The sequence below is a fragment of the Lissotriton vulgaris genome, chromosome 1_1, assembly GCF_964263255.1.
Source record: "Lissotriton vulgaris chromosome 1_1, aLisVul1.2, whole genome shotgun sequence".
In the NCBI taxonomy this organism is placed as follows: Eukaryota; Metazoa; Chordata; class Amphibia; order Caudata; family Salamandridae; genus Lissotriton; species Lissotriton vulgaris.
The window spans coordinates 1,637,343,060-1,637,368,021 of NC_141685.1; the positions used below are offsets into that span (position 1 = coordinate 1,637,343,060).

At 51.3% G+C, this 24,962-nt stretch overlaps 1 protein-coding gene across 2 annotated transcripts in view; it reads right to left on the minus strand.

Moving 5' to 3' along the window:
- Nucleotides 1–24,962, minus strand: part of TNPO3 (transportin 3) — a 1,270,791-nt gene that overhangs the window by 688,510 nt on the left and 557,319 nt on the right. For both annotated transcript variants that reach the window (XM_086918869.1, XM_086918868.1), the window contains exon 12: nucleotides 5,194–5,385. In XM_086918869.1, coding sequence (XP_086774995.1) covers nucleotides 5,194–5,385 — 192 coding nt within the window. The remainder of the gene's footprint in view (nucleotides 1–5,193; nucleotides 5,386–24,962) is intronic.

The window sequence follows — 24,962 nt, forward strand, 5'->3', positions numbered from 1 at the left end:
GTCTATGGTAGCTAGGAATTAGAAAGTTAGTGTTCTCGGGCGAACCCGACCTGGTAGGGAGAAAACGAAAGTAGATTCTGACCCTTGGATAGTGAGGCTATGCTGGGGCACCGAAATGCCGAAGTTACCTAGCCCAGGGGCTGCAGCTGCATAGGTCTGAAAAGACGTCGGGAATCCTCGTAGACGGACCAGGAGCCGGAAGAAAAGATGCTGGCCGGTGACCAGTGAAGAAAGTTCAGTTGGATCCAAGCCTGGATCTCGAAGATAGATGACACCTGAAAGCAGAGGGGACCAAGTTCAAGACTACTAGCCAGTAGTCAGTGGGCACCAGGAGGGCACCGGATGGTAGCCACCTCGACTAGGTGAGTGGGTGACGCTTGACTCGAAGATCTCACGGACCAGGAGGCGTTGTCGGCGACCAGGATGGAGGATCGAGCTGTCCCACGAAGATGGAAGCTGTTGGCGTCGCTGGACCCAGGATTGGGCAACAAAGCCTTGGCAAATTCAAGCCCACGCGGTGGACCTAAAATGGCGTCTGGAGTGGACCAGGAGGGTCCGGGGTGCCTCTCTTGAACAAGGAAGCAAGGGCCAGCCTGGAGCAACCAGACCAGCAGTCGTGAAGTCGTTGGGCGTCGTTCAGAAGGCCACAAGCCAGCCGGCTAGTAGCCAAACAATGCGGTGCACAGCAAACAGCAGAAGGGCCCCACGCCGATCGTGGAGATGCAGGGGGGCTGATCTTGGGTGCTGGAGCTGCGCAGGGTCGGGGCTTCTCGGACCCCAAAGCACTCACCAGTGGAGGACACGGTGGGCTTGCAGTAAAGATGTCGTGCAGTCTTGGCGATCGTCGGTCCCTTGAGGTCTCGTCGCACTCACGGTTCTCAGCTTGGCTGTAGAGGTGAGTAGAGGTCAGAGGTGCCAGGGAAGCCGGGTCTCGTCGAGCTGGGTCGTCGGATTCGTGATGAAGGACTTGCAGCAGACCGCAGTGTTCTTTAGGATGGTGCCCGCTTGATGCAGGGTGACTACTCCTTAGCCACAAGGGAGAATCTTGAAGAAGAAATCGTGAAGTCCTTTCGAAGAAAGTGGTATCTTGATTCCAAAGATGATCTAATTTTAACAGGGGGCCCGCTCCCATCTTTATACTAAAAAAGGGGGCTGACCCGGTGACTAGGTCCTGCCTATGGGTGGGACTAGGTGGGGGGTGGTTACACCCCTCAGCCATGCCGGACTTCCCCAGGCCAGGGGCTGGTGTGCCCCTGGAACTGGTTCAGACCGGCCTATGCGTAGTGAGCACCGGGGTGCCACTCAGCAGTCACCTTCCTGTAAAGCCCTGCCTACCCAGGATACACAAACCATGTCTGGGACGGTGCTAGCACCGCCCCTGACAGGAAACCCTTTGTCCAGGCTCCCCTCGCTGGAAGGACTCCCAGCTGCAGGGGGTCAGACTCGTGTCTGTGGTGGCAGCATCCATTTTGTGGAGCTGAGGCTTCAGTTAACTTTAACCGGGGTTCACAGTTACATACATATCGTGTCCCTCTAGAAGGGTGGAATGCTAACCCCGTCGCCAGAATTGGCGAGGGGTTAGTATTCCAATTCGTATGACACCTTACTCGACATGTTTTGATAAAGCAATACCAAAGATAGCATTTAACCGCGAGGATTATAATGCACTTAAGAGTATATGGTATGCGATATCATGGAACAGCTATTAGGACTTGATTCCGCAAGCTGCAGACAGGCTCAGCTCATGCCAGAGCACCATCTCACATGATTCCAAGCACTCTGCCTTCAGGATTGTCAAGGCCTGCCATAGGAGTGACTGATAGGAATCTGTGTGTCCATTTTAGGGTTAGGTATAGGTATACTACACCAACAGCAAAGGGTGATTACACGACTTTGCCCCAGCTGTCATGCAGCCAGTTGTGTCAAATTTAGGAGGCCAGCCAGGGGTGGCATAATACATGCTGCAGCCCCTGGCAGCCCTGGGTACACCTATGCCCTGAGTTACAGGGTCTGATAAGGTGGCCCAGTACCAATTGGTAGATGCACCTAGGGTACATGAGGTAATTTAGAAAGAGAACAGCCAGGCTGTGGGTCTGATTGGCAGGCCCACAGCCAGAGAAAGTCGTAAACCAGTGAAACAAAAGCAAAAAATCTGGGTGATCATAGGATTGCAGACCCTACTCTCCTACAGGGTACTCCCCCTATTATGCCACCCTCCGGTGGGAGGGGGGGAATAAGCCTCAATCTGGCTGGTTGGGTCCCCCCCATCTTCAAGATGGCAGGGACGGAGTTGTGCTTTGCCTTGCCACCACCACCTGTTGGGTGGGGTTGGCAAAGGTGTACACACCTCTCCTCTTATCTTGGTTTTCCTGCCGATTCTCCCACCCCAAAGTGGGGGTCATAACCAGTGGGGGGCCAGTGCTTGGGAGAAGCAAATGGCTGGGTCAGCTCACAAAGGTGGTAAGCCTCTGAAGCTTCCCTTTTGTGAACCCTGCCCATCCTGGAGGAGGAGGAGGATGATTGGCTCCTTGCCCCAGGATGTGCATTGTTTCAGGACCCAAAGAGCAGTAGGCTCTCGACCCAGGGGTCCAGAAATATGTCTGGTGGTGGAAACTGATGAGCAGTCACTCAGCCAGGACACTAGGCTTAAGTCGTTTACCATGGGCATATCTGAGATGCCCTCAGAGTGCATTTTGCATTAAATCCAAAACTGGCAACAGTGTTTGTTTAATATGCAGAGAATTTGGGTACCAAACTTCCCATGGTTCAATAAAGCGATTATGGTGCTGTGGAGTTCTTAATAAACTCCCAGACCATATACTCTTTATGGCCGTTACAGCACTTACAATGTCTAAGAATTGACATAAGACACAGTAGGGGCACAGTGCTAATGCACTGTACCCTCACCAGTGGTGTAGTGCACCAATCTAGAGGGGTATCTTACCTATACCATGGCAGTGGGTTGTAGGCATGGAACACAGGTATGTGTGCCATGTTGACTCTTCAATTTCTCTGCACGGAAACACATAGCCTACAGTGGCAGTGTATGTGTTATGGTACAGTACCTCTAAGGGTGGCACAATAAGTGCTGCAGCCCTTCGAGGCCTTCTCTGGTCACAGGGCCCTCGTTACCTAATGTGCCTTTTGCAAGGGACTTACAGGTGGCCAGAGAAAAGCCAATCTGGGTGTACAAAGTACAGTTTTAGGGAAGAACATAGGCCCTGGGTATCTGGTTGGCAGGAACGCAGCGCACACTTAGTCAAAGAGCATCAACATCAGACAAAGTGAGGGACGACCAAGCAAAAAGGGGCACTTACCGACCGATGGGGATTTAAAGCTCTTGCCTGGATCCCATCTTGCCTCTGTCGTGATACCCACCCCCTTGCTCTGCGTTAGCATGCAGTTTGGGGCAAGGTTTGTGTACTTCGAAATTGACCATACTCATGGCTCTTGGGGTTGACTTTGTGAGGATTGGGGTAGACCCAAGTTGATGGAACAAATTCTTCCCACTCTTCTTCCGAATGGATGAGCAGGAATCTATGACCATTGGACAGGGTGTACTCTTTAGCTCTGAAGAGGTTGGCTTCACCAGACATCGCATGTGTCTTAAGTGAACTGCCTCATCCTGATGTGGTCCAATCTTGTCAGTCTGTTGGCAAAGTATCCTCTTAAACCAAAAGAACAAATAGAAGGTGCAGGTGGAATTGTCATGGACAGAGAAATATAATTTAAAGACTTTGTTGAGGTAGTTCCAGATATATTTGGTGTGGCACCAAGGAATTTTTTTGAAGGGTGTCTGTTCCGTCATACTTAATGCTTCTTGATTCTCCGGAGCAGACAATGAAGATGCATGGAGCTCTGGTTTTCGATAAGAGACTTCGAAGTGCGCTTAGAGAGCAGAAAGGGACGACCTTCTGTGAAAAAGTCTTCTCAGTGATGGGAGTGGAGGATATGACTGAGTGGGTCTGTAAGAACGGGGGTCAAGAAGCTGCTTCAGGGGCACAGTCAATACACGTCCTAACTCGAAGGTAAAAAAAAAACAACAAAAAACAATGAAGCCTTTGGAAAATACTATGAGTCTCTGAATACTTCTTCAAACAAGAACAAGTTGTGCCAGTCAGACCACAACATTAGATGTCAGGAGTATTCACAGTATGTGTATCTACAGCCACACATGCTACGAACAGTGTTTGCTGGCATCCTTGTAGTCTGGGCCTAGTCTGCTGTGTTTTTATTGTTCAATTGTCTAGGGACCAGTAGATGTGAACACTTCAGAGATGGACTGCTTCTATAGATTCACAGCTCAACTTTGGTGCACATGTCATGGCAAAACTTAAAACCTTGAAGTGGACGTGATCTTCAACAGTTAAATGGCTGTCCTAAAATTCTCTCCAAATCCCAACTTTATTACCTCTTACATCTCATTTGTTTTATTTCTCCTGGAAATTTCGCAACTAAACGGAGCAAACATTTGGTACAGGCCATGATAAGCCTGGAGCTTGCAGAGTAATGGTGATTCCTCTGTCTATTCAGTCTGAAACTGACATTGGAGCTTCAGCATTACTCCAGAAAGAAAACACTTAATTTGATTAAAGGCTTCTTCAATTAAATCCTGCCAATTCTGCCTTTTTTTGGCAATTATAAAACATCATGCTCTATTAGCAACTGGGGCTGATTTTAGTTTTTGAAACACTAAATGTGTTCTGGAAGACGAACATGCATGATTTAATTTAGTTTTTAGCTGGATACTCAAGAAACAGAATACTTTCTTTAACACCATCAGTGCTGCAGCAATTCCCCCTCTGTGCTGAGAGGCTTTAAAGCCCATTGTTCATGACGAGCTCAGCTCGTCGTGAGCACAGGAGCACTGTACTGCATGACGAGCTGAGCTCTTCAAGAGCATCGAAGGTGTTCAAGTATTCCACCTCCACCATCCAGAAAAATGCCAAACACATACAGGGGTTAAGTTGGACCCACCTTCACCAACCAGAATATATCAGCACTGAAATACCATTAACCACTTTCTATATATATTTAACTCACGGAAGAGACCGGATGAATTACCACAGTGAAATTAAAGAGCCTTGAAGCAGCACTGTGGATTCTCGGTCTATACTGCAGTTGTGGTTGAATAGGTTTAACACATACCATTTATAAGTACAATCTCTTTTTGCCAAGACATATTGATATTACCTTTTAAAAGCCCAACAGCAGCATCAGGGGAAAGCATGAAAGAGTCAAGCGACCTGGCTATCTCCAGAAGGCCATTAAAGTGCTGTGCCATATGGTCTCTGCATACAGAACAGATGTTATGAATGGCTTTGGCAGAAGCTGAAGCCAGCGGTTTCTGGCACAGGCCTTTCATCAAATAACCAAGCACTGGATCTGAGGAGACAAGCACAAGAATGAAAGGTTATTGCCTGAAAGAGCAAAACTCAAAAGAATATTTGCATATGTAAATAAGAAATGTGTTACTTACCTGTAACTGCAGCTATCCAGTATTGGTATCTTTCATAGATTCACATGCCTGAATCAATCCCCGTCGTCGGGGTGGGAGATATATATATATATATATATATATATATATATATATATATATATAGTAATGGGCCAGAGGCCTCATTAGTAACATATCCATTTCCTTTTGTGAAAAGGACCAAACTTTGGCCAAGAGCCAATCAGCTATCACCACCCTCTAGGACCTTCCTGGAAGGAGCTCTAGTCCCTCAGATTTTTATAAGCACAGTGATAAGTAGTATATAACTCAGAGAAACTAAAGTGAGCCCTTCCAGGGGAGGTGGGTGGGTTGCATGTGAATCTATGAAAGATACCAATACTGGATAACTGCAGTTACAGGTAAGTAACTCATTTCTTATCCAGTATTAGGGGTATCTTTCATAGATTCACATGCCTGAATCAGAGTAGCGAGCAATAACCACCACATTTCAAATGGTACAACATGAAATCTCACTAGATAAAAACATATCAATTGTGAAATGCAAAAGGTACCAAAATGCAATATATAAAATAGAAATGTGCAAGTTGACAGTAGGAAGGTGAGATGAAAGAGAAGGCTCACCTCTAGTGAAATATATGACGGAGCAAGGATTGTCCCACTGCTGCATCTTTCATAAGTTCAGTATCCAAGCAGTAGTGCCTGGTGAATGTATGCGGAGTCTTCCATGCCGCCGCTCTGCAGATGTCAATGATGGGCACTCCCGCAAAGACCGCCATGGAGGTTAAGACTGCTCTAGTGGAATGAGCACAAACCTTGGAATGCAGAGGATGTCCTGCTTGTTGATGACAGAAAGCAATAGCTCCAGAGATCCAACGTGAAATGCTCTGCTTACTCAATGGAAGACCTTTCCTAGGTCTGCTAAAGGCAACAAAGAGTTGGTTGGACTTCCGAAATATGTCTGTTCTGTGGATGTGGAACTTAAGACCGTGTTTGAGATCAAGAGAGTGGAGAGACCTCTCTGCTGCAGAACTTGGATTCAGGAAGAAAGACAGCAGGACTATAGGCTCATTAAGGTGAAAGTCAGATGGGACTTTTGGAATGAATTTATTTAGGATTAGTCTTCAGAATCACTCTGTCCTGCCTGAATTGGAGGAAAGGGTCTTGAATTGAGAAGGCTTGGAGTTCACTTACTAGTCTCACTGAGGTAAGCGCCAGTAGAAGAGCTGTTTTCCAGGAAAGATATTTGATATCAGCTTTGTGTATTGGCTCACAGGTATCTTTCATTAATTGAGCAAGCACGATGTTTAGCTGCCAGGCAGGCGGTAAAGACTTCACCGGAGGGAATGTCCTGAACAAGCCTTTAAGAAATTGTTTAATGAGTCTACTGGACCAGAGGGAAGCACCAGTTGAGGAACGTCTGAAACGAGATATGGCAGCCAGGTGAACTTTTATTGAAGCATGAGCAAGACCAGAGTTTGCCAAATGAAGAAGGTAAGGCACAATCTGTGCAGGTGATTAAGAAAAAGGATGTATTTTCTTTGATTTACACCACATGCAGAACCTTTTCCATTTCAGGGATTACGTTTTGTTGGTAATGTCAGCCCGAGCCAGGACAGCTCTGCAATCTTGCGGGATGTCTAAGTTCTGGAATTCTCTGAACTCAGGAGCCGAGCCGATAATTTGAGAGATGCTGGATCCAGATGTTGGACTTGTCCGTGGTTCTTTGTGAGGAGATTAGGGCGCGGTTTCAATGGGATTGGCGGTTCCAGCGATAGGAGATGAAGCTCCGTCAACCAGTGCTGGCGCGGCCAAGCTAGAGCTATCAAGATCAGGGTACAATGTTCCACCTTCAGCTTCCGGAGGACCCTGGGAATTAGGGGAAATAGAGGAAATGCGCACGCAAATACGTTGAACCATGAGATCGAAAATGCATTCCCTAGATACCCCTTCTGGGGACGCCAGCTTGCATAATGTTGGCATTTGGCGGTGTGTCTGGTTGCGAACAGATCCAGGTGAGGCCTGCCCATCGGGAGAAGATATGACTGAGAAGTTGGTGGTCCAGCTCCCACTCGTGGCACACAGAGCGCTGTCTGCTCAGTGAGTCTGCAAGGACATTGTCCGTTCCAGGGACGTATTCTGCCCGAAGGGAAATGTTGTGAAAAAGTAGCCAGTTCCAGATTTTCTGAGATTCGTGATACAACGTCAGAGAACGAGCCCCCCCCAAACCTGTCCCCCCCCCCCCCCTCTTTGTTTATTTAGTGCATTGTGGTGGTGTCTGTTCTCACAAGCACTGGGGAATTTTTGATCCGAGGCCAGAACGCTTGAAGTGCCAGGTAAACTGCTCTTAACTCGAGAAGGATTATGTGCAGTTGTCCAACGGACCACTGTCCGTTGATTCTGAATTCTTGGAGGTATGCACCCCAGCCTTCCAGGGACGCATCTGTTATAACATGCGGCGAAACGGGAAGCAGGAAAGGCATACCCCGTGTAGGAGAGTAGGGTCTGCAATCCTATGATCACCCCAGATTTTTGCTTTTTGCTTCACTGGTTTACGACTTCTCTGGCTGTGGGCCTGCTAATCAGACCCACTGCCTTGCTGTTCTCTCACTAAATTGACATGTGTACCTTAGGTGGATTATCCAATTGGTACTGGGCCCCCTTATCAGACCCTGTAACTCAGGGCATAGGTGTACCCAGGGCCTACCAGGGGCTGCAGCATGTATTATGCCACCCCTGGCGGGCCATCTAAATCTGACACAACTGGCTGCACGACAGCTGGGGCAAGGTGGTGTAATCACCCTTTGCTTTAGGTATAGTATACCTATATCTAACCCTAAAATGGACACACAGATTCCTATCAGTCACTCCTATGGCAGGCCTTGACAATCCTGAAGGCAGAGTGCTTGGAATCGTGTGAAATGGTGCTCTGGCATGAGCTGAGCCCGTTTGCAGCTTGCGGAACCAAGTCCTAATAGCTGTTCCATGATAACGCATACCATATACTCTTAAGTGCATTATAATCCTCGCGGTTATATGCTAACTCTGGTATCGCTTTATCAAAACATGTCGAGTAAGGTGTCATACGAATTGGAATACTAACCCCTCGCCAATTCTGGCGACGGGGTTAGCATTCCACCCTTCCAGAGGGACACGACATGTATGTAACTGTGAACCCCGGTTAAAGTTAACTCGAGCCTCAGCATCACAAAATGGATGCTGCCACCACAGACACAAGTCTGACCCCCTGCAGCTGGGAGTCCTTCCAGCGAGGGAGGCTTGGACAAAGGGTTTCCTGTCAGGGGCGGTGCTAGCACCATCCCAGACAGGGTTTTGTGTATCCTGGGTAGGCAGGGCTTTAGAGGAAAGTGACTGCAAGTGGCACCCCGGTGCTCACTATGCATCTGCCGGCTAGAACCAGTTCCAGGGGCACACCAGCCCCTGAGCTGGGGAAAGTCCGGCATGGGAGTGGGGTGTAACCACCCCCCTTCATGGTCCCACCCATGGGCAGGACCTAGTCGCGTGCCAGCCCCTTTTCCTAGTATAACGATAGGAGCGGGCCCCCTTCCAAATTAGATCATCTTTGAATCCTGAAACTACTTTCTACGAAAGGAACTCAAGACTTCTTCCTAAGATTTCTCCCTTGTGACTAAGGAGTAGTCACCCTGCACCCGCAGGCACCATCTAAGAACGCTGCACGTCCTTCCTCCGGAATCCGACCGACCAGCACGACGAGACCCGGCTTCGCTGGCACCTCTGACCTCTACTTACCTCTACAGCTAAGCTGAGAACCGTAGGTGCGACGAGACCTCGAGGGACCGGCCATCCTCAGAACTGCACGACTTCTATCCAGCACGACCGCCGAGGGATCCTCGAGTGAGTGCTTTGGGGTCCGAGAAGCCCCGACCATGAGCTGCTCCAGCACCGAAGTCCAGCCCCCCAGCATTCACGAGATCTGCGTGGGGCCCTTCTGCTTTTTGCTGCTCACCGCGTTATCTGGCTACTAGTCCGCTGGCTTGTGGCCTTCCCGACGACGAACGACGACATCAACACTGCTGGTCTGGTTGCTCAAGACTGGCCCTTGCTCCCCTCCAAAAGAGGAGCACCCCGGACCCTCCTGGTCCACTCCAGACGCCATTTTGAGTCCACCGCGTGGGCTTGAATTTGCCAAGACTTGTTGCCCCAATCCTGGGTCCAGCGACGTCGACAGCAGCAACCATCGTGGGGCAGCTCGCACCTCCATCCTGGTCGCCGACAACGCCTCCTGGTCCGTGAGACTGCAGAGCCCAGAGTCGCCCACTAACCTGGTCGAGGTGACTCCATCTGGTGCCATCCTGGTGCCCATCTAATCACTGGCTAGTGATTCAGAACTTGGTCCCCTCTGCTTACAGGTGTCTTCCATCTTCGATCCAGGCTTGGATCACTTAGAACTTCTTCACTGGTCGCCTGCCAGCAACTTCTTCTTTCAGGCTCCATAGACTGTAACGAGGATTCCCGACGTCTTTCCAGACCTATGCATCCGCAGCCCCTGGGCTAGGTAACTTCGGCATTTCGGTGACCCAGCATAGCCTCACTATCCAAGGGTCCAGATCCTTTTTCGTTTTCAGCCTAACTAGTCGGATTCGTCCGATAACACTAACTTTGCATTTACTAGTATCCATAGACTTTGTCCCGCATCCCGCGTGAGAGTGCACACTCTGCACCCGAGTCCCCTAGGCCTCCTGCTAGTAATCTGAAGGTTCAGTAGTCCAGTCCTAGCGATTCCAAACCCTATGAGATTAGTACTTACCTGCTAGTAATTTCGCATTCCACTTTTAGAGTATATGGTTTTTCGTGCCCCTCGGGCATTTGTGTAAATTGTGCAACTTATAGTATTTTCGTAAGAGTTTTGTTGTGTGCTTAGTACCCTGTCCTCATAAAGAGTACAGGGCTGTTGTGATCTAAATAAATACACTGTTTATTTTCATAACACTTGTGTGGTGTCCTTTCACTTGGTGTTCAAGGGGTATATGTGATGGTATAATAGCTGGCTTAACACGCCCTCTAGAGTTTAGCCCGAAGACTGCTCTTATCCATGCTACTAGGATAGCTGGCCTATAAGGTTGACTTACAACCAATCATCAATAAGGGTTGTTTGGAATGATACAGAGTGCTCACTAGAATAGTGAACATTATATATCAGGCCAACTTCTCACAACCCGCATAAGATTCGGAGGGTGAATCCACCACTGTAGAGCTTTCACCATGGGAGGAGTCACTCTGATTACATCGTCGAATGATCCTGTACACTGGATCCATTGATTGGATAGCGCTTCTTGAAGAGGCCGCATATGAAGACGGCAGTGTGGAACTAACAGATGCAAGAAGACATCATACCTAGTAGGGACTTGTAAAGGCGCACCGTGAGGGTTCTTTTGGTTTGTACACGGGCCGCCAAGGATGCCAGCTTGGATTGACGCTCCTGCGAAGGGAATGCTTTCTTCTGAGCCAGATCTAGGACAGCGCCTAGGAAAGTTAGACGCTGGGAAGGCTGATGGACAGATTTCTCTCGATTGAGAGTAAGGCCAAAGTCGTTGAAATGTTGAAGACAGGCGTTGGAGGACTTGGTCACGCCTGCAAAAGAAGGTGCCTTGACGAGCCAGTCGTCCAAGTATGGGAAGACTTGGTGATGTTGCCGGAGGTACGCTGCTACTGGAGACAGGCATTTTGTAAAAATGCGTGAGGCCGACTTCAGGCCGAAAGGCAACACCCGAAACTGGTAGTGTTTGCCAGCCACAGCGAACCTGAGGTATTGCTTGTGATTCCTGTGGATAGGCACGTGAAAATAAGCGTCTTGAAGGTCTAGAGACACGATGAAGTCGTTCGCATTGAGGAGTTGTAGCACCTCCTGAATGGTCACCATACGGAATGACTATTTTGAGATACTGGTTTAGGTCTCTTAAGTCCAATATAGGTCTCCATTTTTTCTCTTTCTTCCGAATTAAGAAGAACCGGGAGTAGAACCCCTTGCCTCTCTGACCGCGAGGGACTCTTTCTATAGCGCCTTTCTGGAGCATTAGTGAGTTCCAATTGCAGCAGATGCAAATTCTTGTGGAGCATTGGGCGAGGAGGAGTTTGAGGCGGAGTTTCTATGAACTCCAGAGAGTGTCCGAAACGAACTAGTTAGAAGACCCATCGATCTGTAGTAATCTTTCTCCAATTTTGTAGGAAAGATGAAATCCTTCCTCCAACTTTGCATAGTGGAGAAGAAGTGGAGACCTGTGGTAGAGAGAAGTCATAGTCTTCTGGCTGTGTCCTTCTTTCCTCCTTTACCACGAAAGGAAGACTTCGTGTAAGACTACTATTGTTGCTGTCTTTGCTGATATTGGTGTTTGCACTGCTGATTTGAGCTGTACGAGGACCGGTAACCTTGAAAATCACCTCTTGAAGATTGGCCTCTCCCTCTTGAGCCCCAAAAGGAAGGATTTTTAAACTGGAGGGTACCCAGTGCCTTCGCTGTATCGGTATCTTTTTTAATACCTTGAAGCGCCTCATCAATGTGTGCTTCAAACAGAAGTTGGCCGTCATAAGGCATGTCAAGCACCTTAGTTTGCACTTCCGGTCGGAAAGTAGTTGATTTGAGCCAGCCTTGTCGTCTCATTACCGCAGCTCCAGCTAGTTGGCGGAACCCCGTCAATGCGATATCCATTGCACAATCAATCACCTCAGAGGCTGAGCGTTCGCCTTATAAGATAATCTTCTTAGCCTCTTCTTTTTCTTCCTCAGACAATGAACCCAAATATGGGGCGATATCAGCCCATATTTGACGGTTGTAACGTCCTAACGCACAAGTTAATACTTGTGTAACGATATATCTGTAAGAGACATTAGTTAGTGATAGATTCCTTACCTTAGAATATCCCCAGGCGTCAGACTGGATCCGGAAACTTTTGCGTAGCAGTACCCTTGCGCGTAGGTAGGAGTCGTCTGCGGCTCCACGTCAGTCGTCGGCGTCATGGGCGCCGTGATGACGTCGGAGTACTTAAGACGCCGCCTCCGCGTGCGGACGTCAGTTCTTAGACACAGCTTTTCCGCGCCAGAAGCGCAGAGCCATGCCAAACACCAACACTGGTGCCATGAAACTAGGGCCCTGAAAGGGGATGACCTTAACCCTAGATATCGGTTCGCAGAACGGGGAGGATGGGTGGGTCAGTAAGGAATCTATCACTAACTAATGTCTCTTACATATATATCGTTACACAAGTAGTAACTTGTGCATCTGAAAGAGACACGTTAGTGATAGATTCCTTACCATAGAATAGATACCCCAGCAATACCATCCCCGTGGTGGTGGGTCTGCGAACCAATAATCACACCAGAAAGTCCTGGAGGACGGAACAGCCAAAGTAGCCGTCCCTCCGGACTCGACTGTCCAGGCAATAGTGTCTTGCAAACGTGTGCAGCGAGGCCCACGTAGACGCCTGGCAAATGTCCTGCAAGGGCACACCTCGGCCCAAGGCAGTTGTATTGGCCGTGGCTCGAGTGGAATGAGCCCTCAGCCCAACAGGGGGTTTCTTCTTAGCCAAGGAATAGCACGCCTGGATGAACAAAATAATCCACCGGGAGATGGTCCGCTTGTGCACCACTTTCCCTTTCTTAGCGCCCGCGTACCCAACAAAGAGTTGATCATCCAGCCGGAACTGTTGTGTGCGATTCAGATAAAATAGAGCGCACGTTTTGGGTCCAGACGGTGTAGCCTCTCCTCCTCTCTCGAGGGGTGCGGAGGCGGAAAGAAGGTGGGCAACGTGATGGATTGCCCAATGTGGAAGGCCGTGACTACCTTGGGTAGGAAGGAGGGCCTTGTCCGTAACACATCCTTGTCCGGATGGACTGAAAGGAAAGGAGGTTTACAAGATAGAGCCTGGAGCTCACTCACTCTCCTGGCAGAGGTGATGGCTACCAGGAAGGCAGTCTTCAAAGAAAGAAGGCGAAGAGGACAGTTGTGAAGTGGCTCAAAGGGAGCGCACATCAGAAACGTACGAACCAGGTTCAAGTCCCACTGAGGCATCACGAAGGGAACAGGAGGAAACGTATGAGTGATGCCCTTCAGGAATCGGTTAACAATAGGGGTCTTGAACAAAGAAGGTTGGTCAGGCAGCCTCAGAAAGGCTGAAAGAGCGGAAAGATAGCCCTTGACAGTGCCCAGAGCAGAGCCCTGCGGGGCAAGTGAGAGAAGAAAGAGGAGAACCTCAGAAAGAGGGGCATTGAGGGGATCCACAGCCTTTGCTGTGCACCATGCCACAAATCTGTTCCACCTGCAGGCGTATACCGACTTAGTGGAGGGACGCCTGGCTGCCAGAATGATGTTACACACTTCAGGAGGCAAGTCAAATGGCCTCAACTGTCGCCGCTTAATCTCCAAGCATGGAGGTGGACACTGGACAGGTTCGGGTGGAGGACCGTCCCCTGCTGCTGCGACAGAAGGTCCTCCTGAAGAGGCAGACGAACCAAGGGATCGACTGACATACTGAGTAGCTCGGGATACCAGTACCTTCGTGCCCAGTCCGGAGCCACAAGGATGACTTGTGCCCGGTCGCGCTTGATCTTCTTCAGCACTCTGGGCAGAAATTCCAACGTGCAGAACTGATGACATTGCGCGTTCTCTTGGGTGGCGAATAGATCTAACCAAGGCTCTTCCCACTGCTGAAAGAGGCCTTGCGCCACGTCAGAGTTCAGACGCCATTCGTGATCCATCGAGCACCGTCAGCTGAGTTTGTCCGCCCTGGCGTTCAGAGAACCTGCCAGGTGTTGAACCATCAGAGTCACGCCCTGATGTTCCAGCCATTGCCAGAGGCGCAGAGCCTGCTAGCAGAGGGTCCACGACCCAACCCCGCCCTGTTTGTTGCAGTACAACAAGGCGGTGGTGTTGTCCGTGAACACTTGCACTACACTCCCTCGGACAGACGGGAGGAATGCCTTCAGTGCTAGACGAATCGCCTGCAGCTCCAACAGGTTGATATGGAGCCGGGACTCCGCCGGAGACCAGAGGCCTCTGATCTCCGCCTCTCCCAATTGGCCTCCCCAGCCCTGGAGGGACGCGTCCGTCACAACTACGTGCTCCGGTTGGGGAAGGGAGAGGGATCTGCCGTTGACCCAATCGCTGTCCGTGAGCCACCACTGCAGCTGTCTCGCAGTCCCCCTTGAGATCAGGACATGGTCGGACAGGTTGCCCTGATGCTGGGCCCACTGAAACTTCAGGTCCCACTGCATAGCCCGCATCCGCCACCGTGCGTGATGCACCAGAAGGATGCAGGAGGCCACCAGCCCCAGAAGCCGCAGCGTCAACCTGACCGAAACTCGGGATAAAGGCCGGAAGATCGGAATCAGAGCCTGTATATCCCGAACCCGCTGTTCGGGCGGGTAAACCCGAAACTGCGCCGAGTCGAGAACCGTTCCGATGAAAAGGAGCTTCTGAGAGGGGCACAGGTGTGACTTCGGCACATTGATGGAAAATCCCAGCTGGTGCAGGAGATCCGCCGTAGTCTGAAGGTGGCCGACGACTGTCTGGGGCGAGCCCGCCTTCAACAACCAGTCGTCTAGGTAGGGGAAGACGGACACCCCTAACCTGCGCAGATGAGCTGCGAGCACCGCCATCACCTTCGTGAACACCCGTGGGGCGCTGGTAAGGCCGAAGGGGAGCACGGTAAACTGAAAGTGCTCGTGGCCTACCGTGAACCGTCGGTAACGCCGGTGGGCCGGCAGGACGGGGATGTGGAAATATGCGTCCCGCAAGTCCAACGCTACCATCCAGGCTCCTGGGTCTAGGGCAACTAAGACCTGAGCCAGAGTCAGCATTTTGAACTTCTCCTTCCGGAGGAAGCCGTTGACGTTCCTCAGATCCAAGATAGGGCGTAGGCCCCCTTTGCCCTTCTTGGGTACCAGAAAGTAGTGGGAGTAGCAACCACGTCCTACTTCTGGCCCAGGAACGCGCTCGATGGCCCCCTTGGCCAAGAGGGCCGAAACCTCCTCCTGCAGGAGCCGCAAGTGATGCCCCGATACGCGGTGGTGTTGCGGTGGCATGGCTTGAGGAGTCGTCTCGAAGGGGAGGGAGTAGCCCCTTCGGACGATCTGCAGCACCCACCTGTCCGAAGTGACAGTGCGCCAGTGAGAGTGGTGATGGCGAACCCTGCCTCCCACTGGCGTCACGAGCTGAAAAGCACAGACTAGGAGGGATTAGAGGTGGATGCCGCGGGGGCAGGTGTGGACTGACTTCGCCTGGTTCCCCGACCGCCTCTGCGGCGGTTTCCACGTCCGCGCCGCGCTGCGGCGAGTGGCTGGCGGCACGTGTGGGGGCGCCCCTTCCTTTCGTGGCCAGGGAGCGAAAGGCACCAGTTTGCTGGCGCGGGGCCGAGAGGCCCAAGGACTTGGCCGTAGCCCTGGAGTCCTTAAAGCGCTCAAGCGCGTGGTCTGCCTTGTCGCCAAAGAGGCGACGGCCATCGAACGGCTTGTCCATAAGAATGTTTTGGACGTCTGCCGAAAAATTGGCGGATCTCAGCCAGGCATGGCGTCTCACCGCCACGGTCGTAGCCATCGCTCTGCCCAGCGAGTCGGTAGTATCCAGCCCACACCTGATGGAATACTTGGCTGCGTCCCGGCCCTCCACAAGGGCTTGGCCGAGTTTGGCCCATACCTCCAACGGGCACTCTGGCAGCACTTCCGCCACCGTCTCCTACAGAGAGTGGGTGTAGCGGCCCAAGAGGCATGCAGTGTTGGAAGACCGCAGTCCCAAACTAAGGGACAAGAATATCTTCTTTCCATAATTCTCGTACCTCTTGGATTCCCTGTCCGGCGGGGCCGACGGGAATGCGGTCTGGGAATTAAGAGGTCTGGATGACCAGACTCTCGGGGTGGGGTGGGAGGACAGGAAACATGGGTCGCCATGAGCTGGGCGGTGGCGTCTGGCCACACTCCTATCTACGGGCGAACCCGTAGCGGGCCTGGACCAAGTGCCCAAAAGAACGTCCGTCAAGGCCTTATTAAACGGCAGCAGAGGCACCATGGAGCATGACTGCGGCTTAAGGACCTCTGTGAGGAGTTTAGTCCTCACGGCCGCGACGGGGAGCTTAAGGCCCAAGGCCTTGGCAGCCCTCGTCAACACCACACCATAGGTAGCCCCTTCCTCCGAAGCCACGGTCGGAGGAGAGACAAATCCAGTGTCTGGAGAGGTGTCCAGGCCACTGGCCTCCCCAAGGTCTCCTGCCCAGTCCATATTAGACTGACACTCCTTGGTCAGAGGGTCCTCAGACCCCTCCCAATCCTCCTCATTACCCATCTCCTGAGATTCAGGGTTGTAATTGTGGTCGGTTCGTAGAAGTAAAAATCTCCAAACGGCGTCGGGTGCAGCGCCGATAGGCGCCGTCCCGACGTCAGAACCGAAGTAAAGGAGGTATCAGGGACGGCGCCGCCCGAGGACGGCGCCGGAGGTGACACCACACGGACCGACGCCGGGGGGGGGGGTCGTAAGGTCCACCGGTGACGATCCAGAGCCCGAGGAAGGTCCAGCGGCGCCGGAGCCGCTGTTCCCTGCGGCGCCGGGCCCGAGGGCCCCGGCGGTGTCGGGATCGTGGGGCCCTGCGGCGTCGGGGCCGAAGCACCCAACGGAGTCGGGGCCGAAGCCCCCGACCCACTAGGGCCCCCAGACGGGTTCGCTGGGCCCGAAGGCGCCGCGGAGCCCGGAGGAGAAAGGGACCTCATGAGGAAACGCTCAATCTCCTCCGGCGTCGCGTTCAGCCCAGGGACTGGAAGGTATGGGGCCTGACGCGGCGCCCGCGACTCCGGAGGAGCCGTGTGGGCGGTGTCACCCGAACCCCCGGCCGCATCGCGCGAGCGTCGGGTGGAGTCAGAAGAGCGATTATGCCTCTTCGACTTCTTATGCTTCTTACCTGACGACTTGGACTCAGAGGAGTGGCGCCGACTCCCGGAGCTGTGACGGCTCCGTCCCCGCGACCTGTCCCTCGACCTCCCGTGGGACCGGGACCTCACAGGGCGCGGGGCCAACTGCCGGAGTTCGAGCCCCCTGCGGGACCGCTCCCGCCTGGCTTTCCTCGAAAGGGCCCAAACACGTCAGGCACAGGCATTGGGGATCCGTGACCGACATGGTACGGTCGCACTCGTCGCAATGCTTGAAGCCGGGCATCCCTACGGCACCGTCGGAGTCGTACAGACTTCGAAATGGATCAAAAAGATCACCAAAAACTTAGTAAAAAATTGACTAGGGTAGCTGCTCTTTCCAGATCTGCGCTGGCTGGCGCGGAAAAAAGAAGAACTGACGTCAGCACGCGGAGGCGGCGTCTAAGTACTCCGACGACGTCATCACGGCGCCCACGATGCAGACGACGGACGCGGAGCCGCAGACGACGCCTACCGACGCGCAAGGGTACTGCTACGCAAAAGTTTCCGGATCCAGTCTGACGCCTGGGGATATTCTAAGGTAAGGAATCTATCACTAATGTGTCTCTTTCAGATGGTGCCATAGAGTTTGAAGCGTGCACTGTCAACCCGGACTTCGAAGAAAACCGCTTTCCAATATTTTCAAGTTTTCATCCCTCCTTATCCGGTGGCGCAGATAGAGCAGCAGAAGGATTCTTCAAATTGCGCTGCGCTGCTGGAGTAATGACTGAGTCGGCTTGGGATGGCCAGTAAGACTAGCTGGAGCAGTGTCTGGAGCCCTATATTTTTTGTCCAGCATGGGCAGAACTGGGGCAAGGAAGAAGGGTTTTGCAGGATTTTAATTATCGCCCCCCTAGAGGTGTTGTGGGGGTGGGCGTCCTTCTTACAGCAGAGCCACTTCGGGGTGGGTTGCTGTCCTCTTCTTGTCTGACCTCGTCCATTCGAGCGCCCTCGAAAGGATTGGCCCCGTAGTTGGTACTGCCAGCTTTGCTGTTGCTGTACCAGTAGCTGTGTCTGATTGCCTCCTTGGTAACCCCGTTGAAAGGCTTGAGGTGATGTTCCCGGCTGGCTGCTTCCTCTGATTGCTGGTCTCCTTGAGGGGGTGCCCCTTCTCATCCCCTGAACTGCAGCGCTCCCATGGACCTTGCTGTTTCATTGTCTTTTTTAGTTGCGTACTCTGCTGCATCCAGGGCCGATTTCAGGCATGTGTTGTGCCCTTTGTTGGTACTGCTCAGGGAGATGTTTGAGCAGTTTGCAGACTTCCTCCCAATGCAGGTAGGCATGTCTGTTAATTAAGGCATTTGAGTTGGTGATGAGCCATTGAATCGCCGCACTCCTCTCCATCTTCCTCCCTGTGAGGGCCATCCTCTTGATCTCCTTGTCAGGTGGTCCGGAGTTAGTGGGCACGTTAGCTCTCTTCCTAGCTGTTGATGTTATTATAGAGTCAGCAGATACTGATCCCTGAATATATGCGGGGTCTTTTGAGGAATGTTTATATTTCTTTTCAGTCCTTGGGGTCATTGGCTTGCATACAGCTGGCTCCCTGAAGGCCTCTGACCTGGTCCAGCAGACTTGTTAGCATGGGTAGGATTTGGCTCCTGGTCTGTGTAGGAAGCAGAGTTACCAGGAGAAAACAAGCTTTGGGCTTCTCCTCCTCTAGCTTCACTCCATAGTTGGCTGCAGCGTTCTTTTTGACCATATTTTATATGCCAATGTCGTCTGGCGGCGAAGGCCTCGGCGGATATGACTACACCCTCTTCTGGGTTTTCGGCATTGAGATCCTGCCACTCCAGGTCTTGCGCCTCTGAGGATGTTGAGTCTTGGAAGGTTTGTTGATCCTCTTCGCCTTCTGCCTCGAAGTAATCTTCCTCCTGTTCTTCGGCTGGTTCCGGCATTTCTGGTGGATCAGGGTCCTCGACCCCCATGTCGAGCTATGCTTCGAAAGCGGGCTTCGAAGGGATGGAGTAACGGCTCATCCGGTCGTCGAAATCCTTTTTTCGTTGGAGGATGTTTGCCATTTCGGCCTCGAGCCTTCTCTTTTTCTCCATCTCTGGCGTTGAGCTCTGGCGCTCCGCTTCATGGTCGTCGGCCTCGAAGTCTCCTTTAACTCTTTTTCCCTCGGCGTTGAGTTTTTTTTCAAGACTGGGTTATGACTACCTAGGTTTCTCCAGAGTTTTCGCCGGCTGGCAGTCCTTTTAGAAGTATCCGCTGGGCTGTTTGTCTTTGGGTGCAGCTGCGGGAGTCGAGAGTTGGCACAGCAGAGCCCCTTTCTCGGACTTTGACTCCTTCTTTCAAGCGTTGATCGGGGGTTTTTGGGACGACGACTCTTACCTCCTTCACAGACTTCTCGACGACCGTGCAGTCTTCTGGTCCCTCCGCTATCTTGTCCTCTTCCACAATGGAGAGGCCCAAGTCTCGGAGCGATGGGTGTGGTCCTTGCCCCTGCATGTTGTACTTTGCCCTTCACTGCCTCTCCCGAACTCTGAGGGCCTCGGGTGTGAACGCAGAGCAGGCGTTGCAGTCTTCGTTTCGATGGTCAAGGGGCAGGCAGAGGTTGCAAACTAAGTGTTGGTCCTCCTGCGCGTATTTGTGGTGGCAATTGTTGCAGAATTTGAATGGAGTTTGGTCCATCTCCGCACTCAAGGAGCCCCCTGTGTGAGCATTCTCCGTTGGACGGCGAAGTTCTTGGTGTTTGTCCTCTTCATCGTCCCGGTTGTCCAGCCTGCAGTCGGTGTGCTGAAATCTCCAATCTTCACTGGTTTTCGCTGATTTTTGTTGATTCCTTATTCAAAAGTTTCTGGAACTCTTCCGTGACTATCCAGACCCAACGTCGGAAAAAAGTATATGAAGATGGCGACCAAAGGTGGGAGCGTCCGCTGGAAGCGCGTTGACGTCAAAGGACACCAAATGGTGGGAAGTCTACGCCCACCTGGGCCACGGGGAAAAAATAATAATCGGATTCAGGACCCAACCACTAGATAGCGGTATAATGCACAGCATAGTGAATCTAGAAAGATTCACACTGCAAAACTAGACAGGGACCGGACTAATGGTTGAAGATGCCCTGCAAAATCTCCAGGTGACTGCTTTCAATTTAGCGCTACAGTGTAGATTTTACTTTATCATAGACACGTGCCGTCAAATGGTATGTCCATTACTTAAGCTTGGACGTCACCCAAGAATCCCATGGTTCTTATCCATGCATAACTACGAAGCACCTATTTGGTACAAACTATCCTACATCAGCAGTCAGTAGTGTCAAGCCCAGAATAGATCACACACTTTGCTGCATCCTGCCCACCCTGGATGAACTTCTGTAAATTGTCACAAAATTCTTTAAGGACAGTCAGCAAAATCTCATTGACCATATTCCACAGTGTGTTTGTCAGTATCTCTACAGAACACTAGTGTTCCAAATATTTCCATGATTTTGATTTCTCGGTCTGGAGGAGACACAGGAAAAGAGCTTGGATTGAACTTGCTCTTGGGAAGCTTTGACAACCAGGATTTTAAGTGTAGGATGCAGGGTCCGGAAGGCAGGGTCTTCTGGAACAGATGTACTGTGTCTATCCATCTACCTATTGTAAAAAAAAGTGCCCTCTTTCTTGCATGGTATGCCCCTACTTTTTGCTGAATTGCTGATGTGCTTTAAATGAGTTTGCCCTGGGCTCCTGCTAATCAGGTAACCAGGGCCTATGTTCCTTCCCTAAAACTGCATTGAAGCCTAAACCCAATTGGCATCTCTGGCCACATGTCAGCCCCTGGTAAATGGTACCACAGGTACCCAGAGGGCACTGTGACCAGAGAAGGCCTCTAAGGGCTGCAGCACTTATTGTGCCACCCTTAGAGGCCTTCTAAACTGACACTAACACACTGCCTTTGCAGGCTGCATTTTTTGGTGCAAAACAAAGTGAAGAGTTGGCATGGCACACATCCCTGTGTGCCATGCCAAAATACCACTGCCCTGGCATACATCGGTCACCCCTCTAGCTGGGTGCCCTATGCCAGTGGTGAGGGTACAGGTGCATGACCCCTGTACTCCTACAGTACCCAGGTCCATTCCTGGGCACTAAGTGCAGTGCTGCCATTGAGAGTAAATGGTGTTGGGAATTTGTCATTACGAATTCCACAACACCATAATGGCTACACTGAAGACTGGGAAGTTTGGTTACAAACTTCTCAGCACATTAAACCCATGATGATGCCAGTGTTGGATTTAATGTAAAATGCATCACAGAGGGCATCTTAAAGATGCCCCCTCAAGCTTAACCAACTTCTAGTGACCTGACTGAGTGGCTGCTTAGGCTGCCACCACCCGACATGTTTCTGGACCCCTGGGTCGAGAGCTGTAGCTCGCCGGTGGCCTGAAACAATGCACATCCTGTGAGGAGGTGCCAAGCCTCGTCCCCCAGCATGGGCAGAGTTCACTAAGGAGAAGCCTCAAAGGCATGCCGCCTTTGTGAACCTCTCCAGACCACTTGCTGTACTCAGCAACTGGTCCCCACTGGTTTTACCCCCCACTTTGGGCGGGAGAACCAGCGGTAAAAACGAGTGAGGAAGAGAGGTGTGCCCACCTCTACCAACTCCACCCCTAAGGTGGGGGAGGTGAGGAAGCACAACCTCGAGTCCCCGCCATCTTGAGGATGGGGGGACCCAGCCAACCAGGGACAGGCTCCTGCCCCCTCCAACTGGAGAGTGGCAGAATAGGGGGTGTACCCACCCCAGTGAAGTGACCCATTGGTCCCTGCCCTTTACCTACCTGTAAGCCCTAAATGTAGTATTTAGGGGGCACCTTGAACCTTCCTTCCTAAGATCCACAAACGACAAGAAAAGAAGATAAGAACAAGAACAAAGAGCCATGCAGACCTACAGGCCTGTCTCCCCTCAAACCTGCTCCCGCGAAATCCTGGAGTGTCCTGCAGCCAGCAACCTCAAAAACGCCCAAGGACCTGCCTGCCTTCACTTCAAAGACTGAATCTCCCATGAACACCGAACTTGTTCAAACTGCAGCTTCTGGTACCAGCCAGAGACCGCGAATCCAGCCCACTCTGCACCCGCCGAACCCGGACTGAGCTTGAGTGCAAAAACACCACAAGGAGGTCCCCCGGCAATCCTGACCCAAGATCCTGCGACACCTGACCTGCCTCAAGCCTCCAGACGACACCTGCAGCCTCAAACCAGAGGACCTCCCCCTACCGCAACCAGAGCGGCTAAGGAGTAGTAGTTTCTTACATGTAACTCCAGTTCTGTAGTAGGTGTAGCTCTTTGATAGTCCTATTCTGTGAACAATCCCGCCCATGTGCGGGGACCCTGGAGCAATCAAATTAGTCTCTTAAGTTGTCTTCTTCTGCAGTCCTGCATATACACGTAAGAGAAAATGAAAGACAAATAATGCAGCCTGACATTAACAAGGCTACATTGGCCAGCACTTCATCCTGAAGTGAAAAAGGATGGCCAAATAACAGAAATGTGCACATTTTACAGAGTTTCACACAGAGAAACTCCCCTTCACAAAAATCCTTTGTCAAGATAGAGAGGAAGGGTTGGGAAGACAAGCCCCATTGGCTGCCATTATGCGTCTGGAAAAGGGATACCGTGCCTTTAAGGAACCCTCCAGAGACCCTCGGTATCCCATGATGCACAGCCAAAGGCAAGTTACTTTCAGTTCTTTTTGAAGGTCTCAAAGCCAGGCCTGTAGCATCCAGGAAAACACTTTCTTCCGCCGGGGAGGAGGGTGGGTCGCTTATGACTAACACAGAGATACCCCTACTACAGAACTGGAGTTACAGGTAAGAAACTAATCCTTCTGTAGTAGAGAATCTCTGTGTATAGTCATAATCTGAGTAGAATGGCAAGCCCATCTTAAACAACCAAACCCAGCGGTGGAAGAAACCTATAAGAAAGAGCAAATAAATTCCTCAGCGAAGCCTGCCCAACTTGCGCATGTGTCCTGGCATGAGAATCCAGGCAGTAATGTTTAGCAAAGGTGTGGACAGATTTCCACGTAGCCGCCCTACAGATGTCTGCAATGGGAACGTTACGTAGCAAAGCCGCCTTGCCTCTAGTTGAATGAGCCTTAGGCTTACCCCCTAGAGTCTTGTTAGCCTTCTGTTAACATAGTTGTATAAAGGACACAATCCACCCAGATATGGACTGTTTGGAGGTGGCAAGGCCAGTCCTGACTGAACCGTAATTAACAAACAACTGATCTGACCTAAAAATGTCTTTGGTCTTATCCAAGTAGAATTTCAACACCCGTCTCGCATCAAGTGAATGAAGGGACCTCTCCACCGGAGAGGAAAGATGTTGAAAAAAACGTTGGTAAAGTGATCGGCTGGTTGACATAGAAGTCAGATATCACTTTAGGGAGAAACTTAGGGTGAGTCCTCATGACAACCTTGGAAGCATGAAATACAGTATAGGGCTCATAACAACACAGGGCCAGAATCTCACTCACCCTGCGAGCCGATGTTATAGCCACAAGGAAAGCCGCCTTCCAGGATAAATGCTGTAATAAAGCCTTATAAACAGGCTCAAAAGGCTCCTTCATCAATCTAGACAGCACCACATTCAGCTCCCACGGAGGCAAAGGGCGCCTTATGGGAGGAAATACCTTCTTCAAACCTTACAAAACATCTTACATAACCGGGGTTTTGGAAAAATCTTTAATAACCGGGTTTTGGAAAAAGGAAGTTTGCAAAGGGAATTTCCTATATGCAAATAATGATGCGAGGTGAACCTTAATAGAATGAAAATTAAGGCCAGATTGAGCTAAATGCAGCAAGTATTGATAGGATGACATCTTCCTTGCAGGATGTAGGATCAGCATTCTTGGACGTGCACCAAATGCAGAATCTCTTCCACTTGTAGGCGTAGGAAGTCCTTGTAGACGGTCTCTTTGCCTCCTTGAGTATCTCCATGCAGTTGTCAGGCAGGTTTAAGTGTCTATACTGCACTAGCTCAGGAGCCATGCTGCCAATCTCAACGATGAGAGGTTAGGGTGCACCATCTGCCCCCCGAACTTCGTGAGAAGGTCCGGCCGACATGGAAGACGCCGATGGGGCTGGAGAGACCAGTGTAGCAGGTTTGTGTACCACCACTGTCCTGTCCAGGCCACTCTGGAGCAATGAGGATCATCTGGGCCCTGGATTGGGACAGCTTTATCAACACTGCTGGAATCAGGGGAATGAGCTGAAAAATGTGCAGAAAGCGGTTCTAACCCCTGATCCATAGTGCATTCCCGAGTCCCTGGTTGGTAAAACATGGAGGCGAAGTCTCAGCATTTGCTGTTGTCGGCGGTGGCGAACAGATCTATTTCTGGAGTGCCCCATCTTGTGAAGATGTTTCTTAATACCTTGTCGTTTAGCACCTATTCGTGATTTTCCTAAACGAGCCTGCTGAGTGCGTCTGCCTGAGCATTCTGTACACCTGGTAGATGGGTAGCCATTATCGTCAGTCCCCCAACTAACAGCCAATGCCAGATCGCTTGCGCTTCATGAGACAGTGTGCGCGATCTCGAGCCCCCCTGCTTGTTGCGGTAATACATCGTTGTCGGTCTGCATAAGAAGGGAGCTGATCC